Here is a 14,704-nt window from a genome sequence, read left to right as displayed (position 1 = left end):
TCTTCCCAAGATTTTATTTCTCTGACTCTAACCTCTATGTTTCGTTTACCATTAACAACTGAGCTAAAAATTTCATTTGTTCTGTTTGCCAAAATTCCTTTCCTAAATCTCACCAACTCTCCACCTGTCTATTCTTTGAAACCTTCTCAAATCCTACTTCTCCAGCCAACTATTTGGTCATCCTTCCTAATGAGTCCTTTTCTGGCTCAGTGCCCATTTTCCATATGCCCATCTGTGAACTGCCGTTAGAAATTATTTATATTCAGAGTGCTCTATTAAAGCAAGTTGTTTACCTCCGATGTTGAAGGGAACTTGCTGGCAAATCCCTGTTTTTGTTTAAAAACTATTTTGCTTGTTTAACATTGCTTTTCTTGTGACCTTGTGACCGTCAACATTTTGGGATTTATGACTTTACTACCACATTGTGTGACTTAGGTTAAAAACGCTATGATTAAGTTAAATATAGCTCAAAAGGGGTTACATTTACATGCAGCAGAGTTGGAAAGTGTAGATTTGGATTCAGACAAGCCGTTTGAACCAACCGTTGGGGATTCTCTGTTCCTGCCGGTAGAGCACCCCCACTCACAGGTTTCCCGGCGGCTTGGGGTGGCTTCAATGAAATTTGAAATAGCTGCTGCAGCCCCCCCCCTCCCCCTCCCGGTCATTGGCAGGACACCTTCCCCCCACCCTACTTGCTGGCAAGCACCCCCCTGAAGACCCCTCCCCCACACAGTCTCCCCCTTCAGAGCAGCCCCCTCAGGTCCCACCCCTTGGCAGATGTCTCAATTGGGAATGTGGCTTCTCGCGGGCATACCACATTATTCTTCTTGCTCTGGAGAAGGGTTCTATTAGTAGTTGAACACATTTGAAATTTTGATCTGCTACGTTTTCAATACCCAGTTCAGAGCAGAAGGAGATCCAATTGTCATATTCCTTGATTATGCCGGTACTGATGATTGTTCCGAGACTAATACGTTAGTCGTCACTCATCCTTGCCCCTCATCAGAGGTGTGGTGATCCTCAGGTTAAATCACCACCAATCAGCTCTCCCCTTAAAGGGGAAAGCATCCTATGGTCACCTGGGACAATGATGACTTCATTGTACTAATCACTGTTCATTTGTAATATTTGGTGAGTACTCTGACTGCTAACTTATCCAAAATAATTTGGAGTTTTTCTCAAACTTGTTGACCAAAGTTCACTCTCGCCTGACATTCTTGAGATGCTCCTAAAACAGCTGTAAATATAGTAACTGGAGCACTTTTCTGGGTTTATCTGTCATTGTTTGATATGGGTGAATTCCAATGTTCTTACAATGTATTTCCCATAAAAATTAAATTGTTTAATACAGAGCATCTCTGTAATTGTACTTCTTGCAGAAGGCAAGCTTTATTCAGCAACTGTAACAGACTTCCTTGCAATTGATGCTGTTATTTATCGGAGCCTTGGAGAAAGTCCAACACTACGGACAGTAAAACATGACTCAAAATGGTTGAAAGGTGAGTAAACAAAGATGGTGTTTTGATGACTCTGTTGTCAAAATTCCAAAAAGTCATTATCTCCAACTTTGAAAGATCTTGTGGTTGACATTTTCCTTGAATGAGACAGAGTTTTATCTTTTGTGGTTTAATTTGAGTGAACTCCAAGTTGAGTCACTGAATACCTGTAAGGCACACCCTGGGTCATTGTAGGATATGGAAATACCCCACGGGCTCCTTGTGAATGTTTTCATATGCTCATTTTACATCTTTGATTTTTAAAAATCCATTCTTTAGCACAGAAGTGCTTGGAGAAGATAGTGATGATATTGCGCATACTGGGATGGATTTTGGAAGCCTACCAGATGGCGGGTAGGCCTGGAATTTCCCAGCTCTGGCTGGTATGCTGATTTTCCAGCATCTTCCAACCTTTGGGTCATTTTTAAAGAGGTAGGTTGGACAGGCTAAAACATGGCTAAAACAAACTGGCAATCAAAAACTGTTTAAAACTAAAATCCGTTTGGAGCAAATAAAACTGGTGATCTAAACAAAGCTCATAATTTCCTTCACAGCTGTATCATTAACCCCTGCTGAGCTAAATCCATTCGTGGGATATGGGTGCCAGCCAAGCATTCATAAGGAGATTTCATTGCACAGCTGTATCAACAAACCCTCTATATCTGAATATATTAAAGTCTTTGATGGAGTGCAATAGATGGCTACATTGCTTAAAAGGCTGAACAAATTGCTTAACAATCAATCAATAAAAGATCAAAGCACAAGGTGCAATTGACAAGAGTAAAATCTGAATTTTAATGCAGAAGAATACTTCATTCAGTGGATAAATTAATTTAATGCACCTGCAGACTATGGTGTTTGAACTATATTTACAGTTGAAGTATTAAATAAATGTTTCTTTATTCTGTTACAGAACCTTATTTTGTCAAGGCTGTGGATTACGATGATTATATCTACTTATTCTTTCGGGAAATAGCTGTAGAATACAACACCATGGGAAAGGTAAGGATCAAGGCTTTCTTGAATAACATGAGGTTATGATCTGGAAGAGATGTAGACATTAGTAATCTTACCCATTGTAAGGCTCTCTTGATGTTTTTGTTGGGGCTTTAAGGAGTAGATAAATATTTAAAATCACCTTTTTATTAACCACCTGTCTGACTGGCATGGTAGCTGTACAGATCATAAAGACCCATTCCTCAAGGGAAGGTATACTATATGTGTATTGATCTGACAGTCTGGCCCTTCACCCCATCTCCCCATCTCTCCTGAAGATTCTGACTTTATTTTGGATATAGTTCCATGGACTAAGTAACTATCCTGCTCAGTGTACTTGGAAGGGTCAAGAACCAGAGGGCACAAATTTAAGATGAATAGCAAAAGATTTGATGGCGGCACAAGGAAAAGCTTTTTTAGGTAGAGAGTGATTTGGATCTGGAATATCCTGCCTAAGAATGGTGGAGTCAGCTTCACCTGTAGCTTTTAAAAGAGAATTGGATAAGAACCTGAAGAGAAAACAAATTCAGGGTTACAGGAAATGCAGAGAGTGGAACTAACCATGTTATCTATGGACAGGATGGACTGAATGATGGATGGCAGGGTGGTGCAGTGGTTAGCACTGAGACCCGGGTTCGATCCCGGCCCCTGATCACTGTCCGTGTGGAGTTTACACATTCTCCCTGTGTCTGCGTAAGTCTCTCCCCCACAACACAAAGATGTGCAGGCCAGGTGGATTGGCCACGCTAAATTGCCCCTTAGATGGAAAAAAAACCAGCTGGATACTTTAAATTTTAAAAAAAGATGGGCCAAAGACTTATTTCTTTGCTGTAATGGACCAATGATTGTTCGGTTTTAGGTGATGTAGCCTTAGCAGGTATCAGAGCTGAACCCAACCTGATCCCACCTTACATCCAGTAGGATTAAGAGCAGAAACAGTGACAATTGTTTTTTACCTTTTGCTCAATCCACATTTGCTGAGGCCGATCAAAGCATCCTGATTCCTGTCTTGCTGGTAATTAAGTCAGTAAACTACCGATTTTTACAACTTTTCAGCCACATGGGGAGGCTGCGGTAGAGTGGTATTGTCATTGGACTAGCAATTCAGAGATCCAGTCTGGCCTACATGTGTCTCCAGATAGATCCACAGCAATGTGGTTGGCTCTTGACTTCCGGTTGCGGCGATGACCAGCTAAGCCGCACGTTTCGGCGGCTCCATCTCGAACGGACCTTCGGGCTCTTTTAAGAGCCCCAACGGGGAGTTTTTTCGGGACAAAACCCGGTGTGGGGTGAGGCAACAGGGAGTCCCCCCCAGCGGAAAAGAAAAATATCGGCGGCGGCGGCCAGATCTCGGAGAATCCTCGAGGGCAGTGGCAGAAGGAAGAAAGGAGCTAGATGGCGGCGGAGGGAGCCCAGGCGACATGGGGATCAGACCAGGATGAATTCTTAAGACGGTGTGTGGAGCAGCTAAAAAAGGAGGTGTTGGCCCCGATGCTACAAGCAATTGAGGGGCTTAAGGAGACACAAAAGGCCCAGGAGATAGAGCTCCGTGTGGTGGAGCAGAAGGTGACTGACAACGAGGACGAGATCCTGGGCCTAGCGGTCAAACTGCAGACGCACGAGGCGCTCCATAAGAAATGCACCGAAAGGATTGAAGTCCTAGAAAACAGATCACGGAGAAAGAACCTCCGGATCCTGGGTCTCCCTGAGGGAGTGGAAGGAGCTGACGGCGGGGCTTACGTGAGCACGATGCTACGCTCGCTAATGGGAGCTGAGGCCCCCTCGGGCCCCTTGGAAGTGGAAGGGGTCCATCGGGTCCCAGCGAGGAGACCAAAGGTGGGAGAACCACCTAGGGTGATGATCGTGCAATTTCACCGCTTCAATGACAGAGAGGTGGTTCTGAGATGGGCCAAGAAGGTACGAAGAAGTAGATGGGAGAATGCGGTGATACGAGTGTATCAGGATTGGAGTGTGGAGGTGGCGAGAAGGAGGGCGAGCTTCAATCGAGCCAAGGAGGTGCTGCACAAGAAGAAAGTGAAGTTTGGGATGTTGCAGCCGGCGCGACTGTGGGTCACGCACCAGGAGAGGCATTACTATTTCGAAACGGCGGAAGAAGCATGGATCTTCATTAAAAACGAGAAACTGGATCAGAACTGAGGGACTGATGTTGGAGGGGAAACGACAATCCTGATGTATAGAGGTGTAAATTGGGGAGGGGGGGGACATTGAGAAATGTGGGTGCCGGTGGGGGGGAAGAAGAGACACAGGCGGGGGATGGAAAATGGGAGTGGGGCGGAAGAGGGAGCTGCGCCATGAGGGGTGGGATGGCTCTAGAGAACGCGGGGTTCTTTTTCTCGTTCCCGCGTCAGAAAGATGATGGCGGGAAGATAGGCGCAAGGTGGATGGGAGTTCCTCACACGGGGGGGTCAAGGAGAGAGCGGGAGAAGCCGGGGTCAGTTGAAGTCAGCTGACTTTCGGAAGCAATATTGGGGGAGTAACCGTGGTAGATGGGGGTCTAGCGGGGGAGGGGGGTTGGAATAACTGGGTTGCTGCTGCGGAGATCGAAAGGGAACTGGTAAAAGAAAAGGTGGTCGGGGCGGGAATGCGCCGCCTGGGGGACGGGTGGGTGCGCGGAACCGGGACGTGGGACTGGCCCAGAGAGGGTGATGGCGAGTCGACAGGGGAGGGGGGCGGGCAGCCCCCCAGTCCGGCAGTCCCCCAGTCCGGCTGATCACGTGGAACGTGAGAGGCCTAAATGGGCCGATTAAGAGGGCCCGAGTGTTCGCGCACTTAAAAGGACTGAAGGCAGACGTGGCCATGTTCCAAGAGACGCACCTGAAGGTGGCGGACCAGGTTAGGTTAAGGAAAGGATGGGTGGGACAGGTGTTCCACTCAGGGCTGGACGCAAAGAATAGAGGGGTGGCCATATTGGTGGGGAAACGGGTGTCGTTCGAGGCTAGGAACATTGTAGCGGACAGCGGGGGGCAGATATGTGATGGTGAGTGGCAGACTGCAGGGAATGGAGGTCGTGTTGGTTAATGTATATGCCCCGAATTGGGATGATGCGGGATTTATGAAGCGGATGCTGGGACGTATCCCGAACCTGGAGGTAGGAAACCTGGTAATGGGGGGGGGACTTCAACACCGTGCTGGACCCAGGGTTAGATAGATCTAGATCTAGGACTGGAAGAAGGCCGGCAGCGGCCGAGGTGCTTAGGGGGTTTATGGACCAAATGGGGGGAGTGGATCCGTGGCGATTTGTTAGGCCGCTGGCCAAAGAGTTCTCCTTTTTTCTCCCATGTCCATAAGGTATACTCCCGGATAGATTTCTTCGTTTTGGGAAGGTCACTGATTTCGAGGATGGAAGGAACTGAGTACTCAGCCATAGCTGTTTCAGACCATGCCCCACACTGGGTGGATCTGGAACTAGGAGAGGAGAGGGAGCAGCGTCCACTCTGGCGACTGGATGTGGGATTATTGGCGGATGAGGGAGTCTGCGGAAGGGTGCGGGGATGTATCGAAAGGTACCTGGAGGCTAACGACGATGGGGAGGTCCGAGTGGGGGTAGTATGGGAAGCACTGAAGGCGGTGGTCAGGGGAGAGTTGATCTCCATCAGGGCTCACAAGGGGAAAACAGAGGCCAAAGAAAGGGAAAGATTACTGGGCGAGATTCTGAGGGTAGATAAAAAATATGCGGAGGCCCCGGATGACGGACTATACAGGGAGAGGCGACGACTCCAGACGGAGTTCGACCTGCTGACCATAGGGAGGGCAGAGGCACAGTGGAGGAAGGCACAGGGGATGAGATATGAATATGGGGAAAAGGCGAGTCGCCTGTTGGTCCACCAGCTTCGAACGAGGACAGCGGCGAGGGAGATAGGGTGAGTGAGGCATGAAACGGGAGCCACGGTGCGGAGAGCAGGGAAGATAAATGAGGTGTTTAAGACCTTTTACGAGAGGTTATATAGGTCCCAACCCCTGGAGGGAAAAGAGGGGATGCAGCAGTTTCTGGACCAACTAAGGTTCCCGAAGGTGGAGGAGCAGGAGGTGGAGGGCCTGGGGGCGCCACTTGGGGTGGACGAGGTGACCAAAGGGCTGGGGAACATGCAGGCAGGGAAGGCCCCGGGACCAGATGGGTTCCCGGTGGAATTCTGTAGAAAATATGTGGACTTGTTGGCCCCGCTGCTGGTAAGAACCTTTAACGAGGCCAGAGAAGGGGGGACCCTACCCCGACAATGTCGGAGGCGACGATATCACTAATCTTGAAGTGAGATAAAGACCCGCTGCAATGCGGGTCTTATAGGCCTATCTCACTCCTAAATGTGGACGCCAAGTTGCTGGCAAAGGTGCTGGCAACGAGGATAGAGGATTGTGTCCCGGGGGTGGTGCACGAAGACCAGACAGGGTTCGTAAAGGGGAGACAATTGAATGTCAATGTGCGACGGCTATTGGGGGTGATAATGATGCCCCCAGCAGAGGGGGAGGCAGAGATCGTGCCGGCAATGGATGCAGAGAAGGCATTTGATAGGGTAGAGTGGGAGTATCTATGGGAGGTGCTGAGGAGGTTCGGGTTCGGGGAGGGGTTTGTCAGCTGGGTTAAACTCCTCTATGGGGCCCCAATGGCAAGTGTAGTCACAAATCGGCAAAGGTCGGAGTATTTTCGACTACATAGGGGAACAAGACAGGGATGCCCGCTGTCCCCATTACTGTTCGCGCTGGCAATTGAACCACTGGACATAGCGCTGAGAGATTCCAGGAAATGGAGAGGGGTGGTTAGAGGGGGAGAGGAACACCGAGTGTCACTCTACGCGGACGACCTACTGCTGTATGTGGCGGATCCAGTGGGGGGGATGACAGAGGTCATGCAGATATTGAGGGAGTTTGGAGATTTCTCGGGATATAGGCTTAACATGGGAAAGAGTGAGCTTTTCGTGATACACCCTGGGGACCAGAGTAGAGGGATAGATGGCCTGCCGCTAAGGAGAGTGGAAAGAAACTTCCGATGCCTGGGGATTCAGATAGCCAGGAGCTGGGGAACCTTACACAGACTCAATGTGACTCGGCTGGTGGAACAAATGGAAGAGGATTTCAAAAGGTGGGACATGCAGCCGCTGTCACTGGCGGGCAGAGTGCAGGCGATTAAGATGATGGTCCTCCCGAGGTTCCTATTTGTGTTCCAATGTTTCCCTATATTGATCACTAAGGCCTTTTTAAAAAAAATAGATAGGAGCATCATGAACTTCGTGTGGGCAGGGAAGGCCCCGAGGGTAAGGAGGGGGTTCCTACAACGTAGCAGAGACAGAGGGGGACTGGCGTTGCCGAATTTGGGCGACTACTATTGGGCCGCCAACGTGGCGATGATCCGTAAATGGATGATAGAGGGAGAGGGAGCGGCGTGGAAAAGGTTGGAGATGGTGTCCTGCAAAGGAACGAGCTTAAAAGCGCTGGTGACAGCGCCATTACCGCTCTCCCTGAAAAAGTTTACCACAAACCCAGTGGTGGCGGCAACATTAAGTATCTGGGGGCAATGGAGGCGACAGAGGGGTGCGCTGGGAGCCTCGGTGTGGTCCCCGATCAGGAACAACCATAGGTTTGCCCCAGGGAGGCTGGGCGGAGGATTCCAGAGCTGGCACCGGGCAGGAATCAGGAGAGTGGGAGACTTATTTATAGATGGGACGTTTGCGAGTTTGGGAGCGCTAGAAGAAAAGTATGAGCTGCCCCTGGGAAATATCTTTAGGTATATGCAGGTGAGAGCGTTCACGAGACAACTGGTGAGGGAATTTCCGCTGCTCCCGACACAAGGGATCCAGGACAGGGTGCTTTCGTGGGGGTGGGTCGGGGAGGGCAAAGTGTCCGAGATATACCGGGAGATGAGAGAAGAGGGGGAGGAGCTGGTAGACGAACTGAAGGGAAAATGGGAAGAAGAGCTCGGGGAGGAGATTGAGGAGGGTTTGTGGGCTGATGCCCTAAGTAGGGTAAATCCCTCTTCCTCGTGCGCCAGGCTTAGCCTGATCCAATTTAAGGTGCTGCATAGAGCACACATAACGGGAGCGAGGTTGAGCAGGTTCTTCGGAGTGGAGGACAAGTGCGGGAGGTGCGGAGGAAGCCCGGCGAACCACACACATATGTTTTGGTCGTGTCCGGCACTGGAGGGGTATTGGAGGGGAGTAGCGGGAGTGATCTCGAAGGTGGTGAAGGTCCGGGTCAAGCCAAGCTGGGGGTTAGCTATATTTGGGGTAGCAGATGAGCCGGGAGTGCAGGAGGCGAAAGAGGCCGATATTGTGGCCTTTGCGTCCCCAGTAGCCCGGCGTAGGATTTTACTCATGTGGAAGGAAGCGAAACCCCCCGGCGTGGAGGTCTGGATAAACGATATGGCAGGGTTCATAAAACTGGAGCGGATGAAGTTTGCGCTGAGAGGATCGGCTCAAGGGTTCACCAGGCGGTGGCAACCGTTCCTCGACTATCTAGCGGAACGTTTGGGGGAAGATAGATAGCCAGCAGCAGCAGCCCAGGGTGGGGGGGGAGGGGAGGGGGGGGGGGGGTGTGGTAAATTGTTTGTGTTCTAGATGGGGAGAGGGGGTGGGGGAGCATTACTTTGTGTTATTTGGTTTGTTTACTATATTATTTAAACAATGTTATATATCAGTTATCACGTTACCATTTTTGTTGATTTGTAAGGGGAAAAATTGTGTTTGAAAACTTTAATAAAATATATATATTTTTTTTAATGTGGTTGGCTCTTAAATGCCCTCAGGTATGGGTGATAAATGCTGGCCTGCCAGCGATGCTCACATCCCTGGAACAAAAACAATCAAGGAGCTCTGACATCACAATTCTATGTATCCTGCTTTCACTGTCTTTATCTTTGTTGGGATTCTTTGTACATTCCTTATAGAAAAGGTACATGCGTCTCACTGCATAGAACTATTTTGCTTACATTTAAACTGTTTTACAGAAAGAACTTGGGTTTATACATTGTCTTTTATGCTGTTTGGGCATCCCAAAATGCTCCACAATCAGTTACTTTAAAGTATAGTCACTGATTTGGACACATGTAGCAAGCACTTCTCACACTGCAAGGTCACATATAGAGTAATGAGGTAAATGACCAGTTGATGGTGTTAATTGAGGGACAAATGATGGCCATGGCATTGGATGAACTGCCCTAATCTTCTAATAGTGGCATGCATTATGTTGCATCCACCTGAGCAGGGAGACAGGACCTCAATTTAATGCTTCATTGGAATTTTGGCATTTCCAATAAAGCAACACTCACTCAGTACCGCACTGAAATGTCAGCCCTAGATTATATGTTGAGAATTCTGCAACCGGACCCGAAAACACAGCCATCAAATTTCAGTTATGAGTGTGCTTTTGCTGAGTAGACTTTAGTTAATTCTTAGAGTTCTTTGAGAAGGTGACCAAACAGGTGGATGAGGGTAAAGCAGTTGATGTGGTGTATATGGATTTCAGTAAAGAGTTTGATAAGGTTCCCCATGGTAGGCTACTGCAGAAAATACGGAGGCATGGGATTCAGGGTGATTTAGCAGTTTGGATCAGAAATTGGCTAGCTGGAAGAAGACAAAGGGTGGTGGTTGATGGGAAATGTTCTGACTGGAGTCCAGTTACTAGTGGTGTACCACAAGGACCTGTTTTGGGGCCACTGCTGTTTGTTATTTTTATAAATGACCTGGAGGAGGGCGTAGAAGGATGAGTGACTAAATTTGCAGATGACACTAAAGTCGGTGGAGTTGTGGACAGTGCGGAAGGATGTTACAAGTTACAGAGGGACATAGATAAGCTGCAGCGCTGGGCTGAGAGGTGGCAAATGGAGTTTAATGCAGAAAAGTGTGAGGTGATTCATTTTGGAAGGAATAACAGGAAGACTGAGTACTGGGCAAATGGTAAGATTCTTGGCAGTGTGGATGAGCAGAGAGATCTCGGTGTCTATGTACATAGATCCCTGAAAGTTGCCACCCAGGTTGAGAGGGTTGTTAAGAAGGTGTACGGTGTGTTAGCTTTTATTGGTAGAGGGATTGAGTTTAGGGGCCATGAGGTCATGTTGCAGCTATACAACACTCTGGTGCGGCCGCATTTGGAGTATTGCGTGCAATTCTGGTCGCCACATTATAGGAAGCATGTGGAAGCATTGGAAAGGGTGCAGAGGAGATTTACCAGAATGTTGCCTGGTATGGAGGGAAGATCTTATGAGGAAAGGCTGAGGGACTTGAGGCTGTTTTCGTTAGAGAGAAGAAGGTTAAGAGGTGACTTAATTGAGGCATACAAGATGATCAGAGGATTGGATAGGGTGGACAGTGAGAGCCTTTTTCCTCGGATGGTGATGTCTAGCACGAGGGGACATACCTTTAAATTGAGGGGAGATAGATATTAAGACAGATGTCAGAGGTAGGTTCTTTACTCAGAGAGTAGTAACAGTAGTGGACTCGCCAACACTAAGGACATTCAAATGGTCATTGGATAGACATATGGTCAATAAGGGAATAGTGTAGATGGGCTTTAGAGTGGTTTCACAGGTCGGCGCAACATCGAGGGCCGAAGGGCCTGTACTGCGCTGTAATGTTCTATGTTCTTAACTTAACTAAAATACTTGTTTTAAAGGAGCTTCTAACACGTTCTCAAAGATGAGAAAATATCAGTTGGTGGTTGGTGCATTGAGTCAGTATCACAGGCTAGTAACTAACAGCTATTTATGACTCACCTGATGAAAGAGCAGTGCTCCGAAAGCTAGTGATTCCAAACAACCCCATTGGACTTTAACCTGGTGTAGGATAACTTCTTACTGTGCCCACCCCAGTCCAACGCCAGCATCTCCACATCATAGCTATTTATCAGTGCACAAGTAACAGAGAGGAAAGACCTAATTTATTCGCAAGAATCATAGAAATAATATTACCGTATCACACAGAACATTAGGATGAAATATGCTGACAAATGTGCAAAATTTCTGGATAAGCGGGAAGAAGATTGACGGTGGGCAGAGGGCAAAGTACAAGATCAAAGGATTGAAATAGCTTGTGTATTGATTAGGAAATTATGGTAACAGCAAAAATCTCATGTCAGTCAAAGAGGGTAATGAAGATTGCGGGTGTAATATTGCTTTTGTTGCTCAGTGTGCTTATTTGTCAAAGTGAATCCTTTGTGGTTGGCTGGGATTGAGTTGGACTGGACACATACTGAAAATGAAGCAATGCACACAAAATTAATTCCAACGTTTAAAACTGGGCAACTACTGTCTATGAAGCTGCAAAGGACTTCAACTGTTCGGACCAAAATACCAGCCTTGAGGAGCTACAACACCCTCATGGACCTCCCTAACGAAGAGGAAGCAGGCTCAGACCCTGATTGAAATTGTTATTCTTTTGTCAACGTTTTTTAAAAAAAGTGAATTGAATTAACCTGTTTCCTTGGTATGTAAATATGAATCAGAAGGAACAGATTTGTAATATAATTAACAGGTAAATGAAAGGATGATGAAGTACTTCTGTGCTCATTAACGCAAGGGATTACATTACAAAGCACTGATACATAATTTGTTTTTGCCCTGAGAAATGGTAATAAGAATTTCTAATTCATTAGAGTAAGCTTAAAATAATGCCATCCTTACTGCACTCTCTTGTCTGTTGGTTATATTTACAGCAGTATATTTTGTTGTCTATTAACCCTGAGCTCTGCATAACATGACAATATCTTTTGAACTCACTTACAAAATTAGAAAGGTATTGGTGGAAAATAGTTCATACAGTACTGCATTAGAATAGAATATTGATATAATTAGTAGCAATAGTATTTTAAGATCTGTGTTTTCTAAAAAGGAAAGGTTCCCCTATAATGAATCTGTAGTGCATATAAGCCCAAACTGGAGAAGACATCCCTACTCTATCTCAGTTTTCTTACCTTGCTGAAGGTCCTAACTCCAGGGCAAGATTCAGTAGGTATTAACAGTTACTCATACTTCACCTAAGTAGCATATCGAAGGGACCTGAGGCCACCACCCCAAACAGGGGCAATACCCTAACTATTACCTAGAGTCGATTTCGGCGGGAGAACAGCTGGTGAGTCAGTTTCAGCGGGAGCAGTGCGGAAGTGGCTGCTGGGAGGTAAGTCTGTCCTTTAAAACCACTTGTCTTTGCAGGGGCAGGCCAGTCGATTTCGGCGGGAGAACAGCTGGTGAGTCAGTTTCAGCGGGAGCAGTGCGGAAGTGGCTGCTGGGAGGTAAGTCTGTCCTTTAAAAGCACTTGTCTTTGCAGGGGCAGGCCAGTCGATTTCGGCGGGAGTGGAGCTGGCTGATGAGTCAATTTCAGCAGGAGCTGAGAATTTTTTTTTTTTAAATTAGTGTTTTAGGCGGGAACAGGAAGTCGACCCGCGGACGTCTGGGAAAACCCTCACCAATAAATTCTGGTGGAGAGGAAACCCGAGACACTACACGTGTAGTGTCTCCCACCCGCCCTCCTCCTCTAACCTAATAATAAAACCCATTGGTCTGAGGTAAGTACCATATTTTATTATATTATTATTCTTTTTTATAAAAAATTTAATTTAGTTGTTAGCCAGATCTTGGTAGAAAGTTAGAGGAATGGCAGGGAAGGGAGTGCAATGTTCCTCCTGCAGGATGTTTGAGGTGCGGGATGCAGTTAGTGTCCCTGCTGATTTTACCTGCAGGAAGTGCTGCCATCTCCAGCTCCTCCAAGACCGAGTTCGGGAACTGGAGCTGGAGTTGGAAGAACTTCGGATCATTCGAGAGGCAGAAGGGGTCATAGATAGCAGCTTCAGGGAATTAGTTACACCAAAGATTGGAGATAGGTGGGTAACTGTAAGAGGGACTGGGAAAAAGCAGTCAGTGCAGGGATCCCCTGCGGTCGTTCCCCTGAGAAACAAGTATACCGCTTTGAATACTTGTGGGGGGGACGACTTACCAGGGGTAAGCCATGGGGTACGGGCCTCTGGCACGGAGTCTGTCCCTGTTGCTCAGCAGGGAAGGGGGGAGAGGAGCAGAGCATTAGTAATTGGGGACTCTATAGTCAGGGGCACAGATAGGAGATTTTGTGGGAGCGTGAGAGACTCACGTTTGGTATGTTGCCTCCCAGGTGCAAGGGTACGTGATGTCTCGGATCGTGTTTTCCGGGTCCTTAGGGGGGAGGGGGAGCAGCCCCAAGTCGTGGTCCACATTGGCACTAACGACATAGGTAGGAAAGGGGACAAGGATGTCAGGCAGGCTTTCAGGGAGCTAGGATGGAAGCTCAGAACTAGAACAAACAGAGTTGTTATCTCTGGGTTGTTGCCCGTGCCACGTGATAGTGAGGTGAGGAATAGGGAGAGAGAGCATTTAAACACGTGGCCACAGGGATGGTGCAGGCGGGAGGGATTCAGATTTCTGGATAACTGGGGCTCTTTCTGGGGAAGGTGGGACCTCTACAGACAGGATGGTCTACATCTGAACCTGAGGGGCACAAATATCCTGAGGGGGAGATTTGTTAGTGCTCTTTGGGGGGGTTTAAACTAATGCAGCAGGGGCATGGGAACCTGGATTGTAGTTTTAGGGTAAGGGAGAATGAGAGTATAGAGGTCAGGAGCACAGGTTTGACGTCACAGGAGGGGGCCAGTGTTCAGGTAGGTGGTTTGAAGTGTGTCTACTTCAATGCCAGGAGTATACGAAACAAGGTAGGGGAACTGGCAGCATGGGTTGGTACCTGGGACTTCGATGTTGTGGCCATTTCGGAGACATGGATAGAGCAGGGACAGGAATGGATGTTGCAGGTTCCGGGGTTTAGGTGTTTTAGTAAGCTCAGAGAAGGAGGCAAAAGAGGGGGAGGTGTGGCGCTGCTAGTCAAGAGCAGTATTACGGTGGCGGAGAGGATGCTAGATGGGGACTCTTCTTCCGAGGTAGTATGGGCTGAAGTTAGAAACAGGAAAGGAGACGTCACCCTGTTGGGAGTTTTTTATAGGCCTCCTAATAGTTCTAGGGATGTAGAGGAAAGGATGGCGAAGATGATTCTGGATAAGAGCGAAAGTAACAGGGTAGTTATTATGGGAGACTTTAACTTTCCAAATATTGACTGGAAAAGATATAGTTTGAGTACAATAGATGGGTCGTTTTTTGTACAGTGTGTGCAGGAGGGTTTCCTGAAACAATATGTTGACAGGCCAACAAGAGGCGAGGCCACGTTGGATTTGGTTTTGGGTAATGAACCAGG

General features: G+C 47.7%; 1 protein-coding gene across 8 annotated transcripts in view; it reads left to right on the top strand.

Moving 5' to 3' along the window:
• Positions 1 to 14,704, top strand: part of sema6a (sema domain, transmembrane domain (TM), and cytoplasmic domain, (semaphorin) 6A) — a 159,802-nt gene that overhangs the window by 100,736 nt on the left and 44,362 nt on the right. For all 8 annotated transcript variants that reach the window (XM_072516499.1, XM_072516497.1, XM_072516505.1 and 5 more), the window contains exons 8-9: positions 1,380 to 1,499; positions 2,410 to 2,498. In XM_072516499.1, coding sequence (XP_072372600.1) covers positions 1,380 to 1,499; positions 2,410 to 2,498 — 209 coding nt within the window. The remainder of the gene's footprint in view (positions 1 to 1,379; positions 1,500 to 2,409; positions 2,499 to 14,704) is intronic.

The sequence above is a fragment of the Scyliorhinus torazame genome, chromosome 9, assembly GCF_047496885.1.
Source record: "Scyliorhinus torazame isolate Kashiwa2021f chromosome 9, sScyTor2.1, whole genome shotgun sequence".
Taxonomy (NCBI): Eukaryota; Metazoa; Chordata; class Chondrichthyes; order Carcharhiniformes; family Scyliorhinidae; genus Scyliorhinus; species Scyliorhinus torazame.
This window is presented reverse-complemented; position numbering and strand designations above follow the sequence as displayed.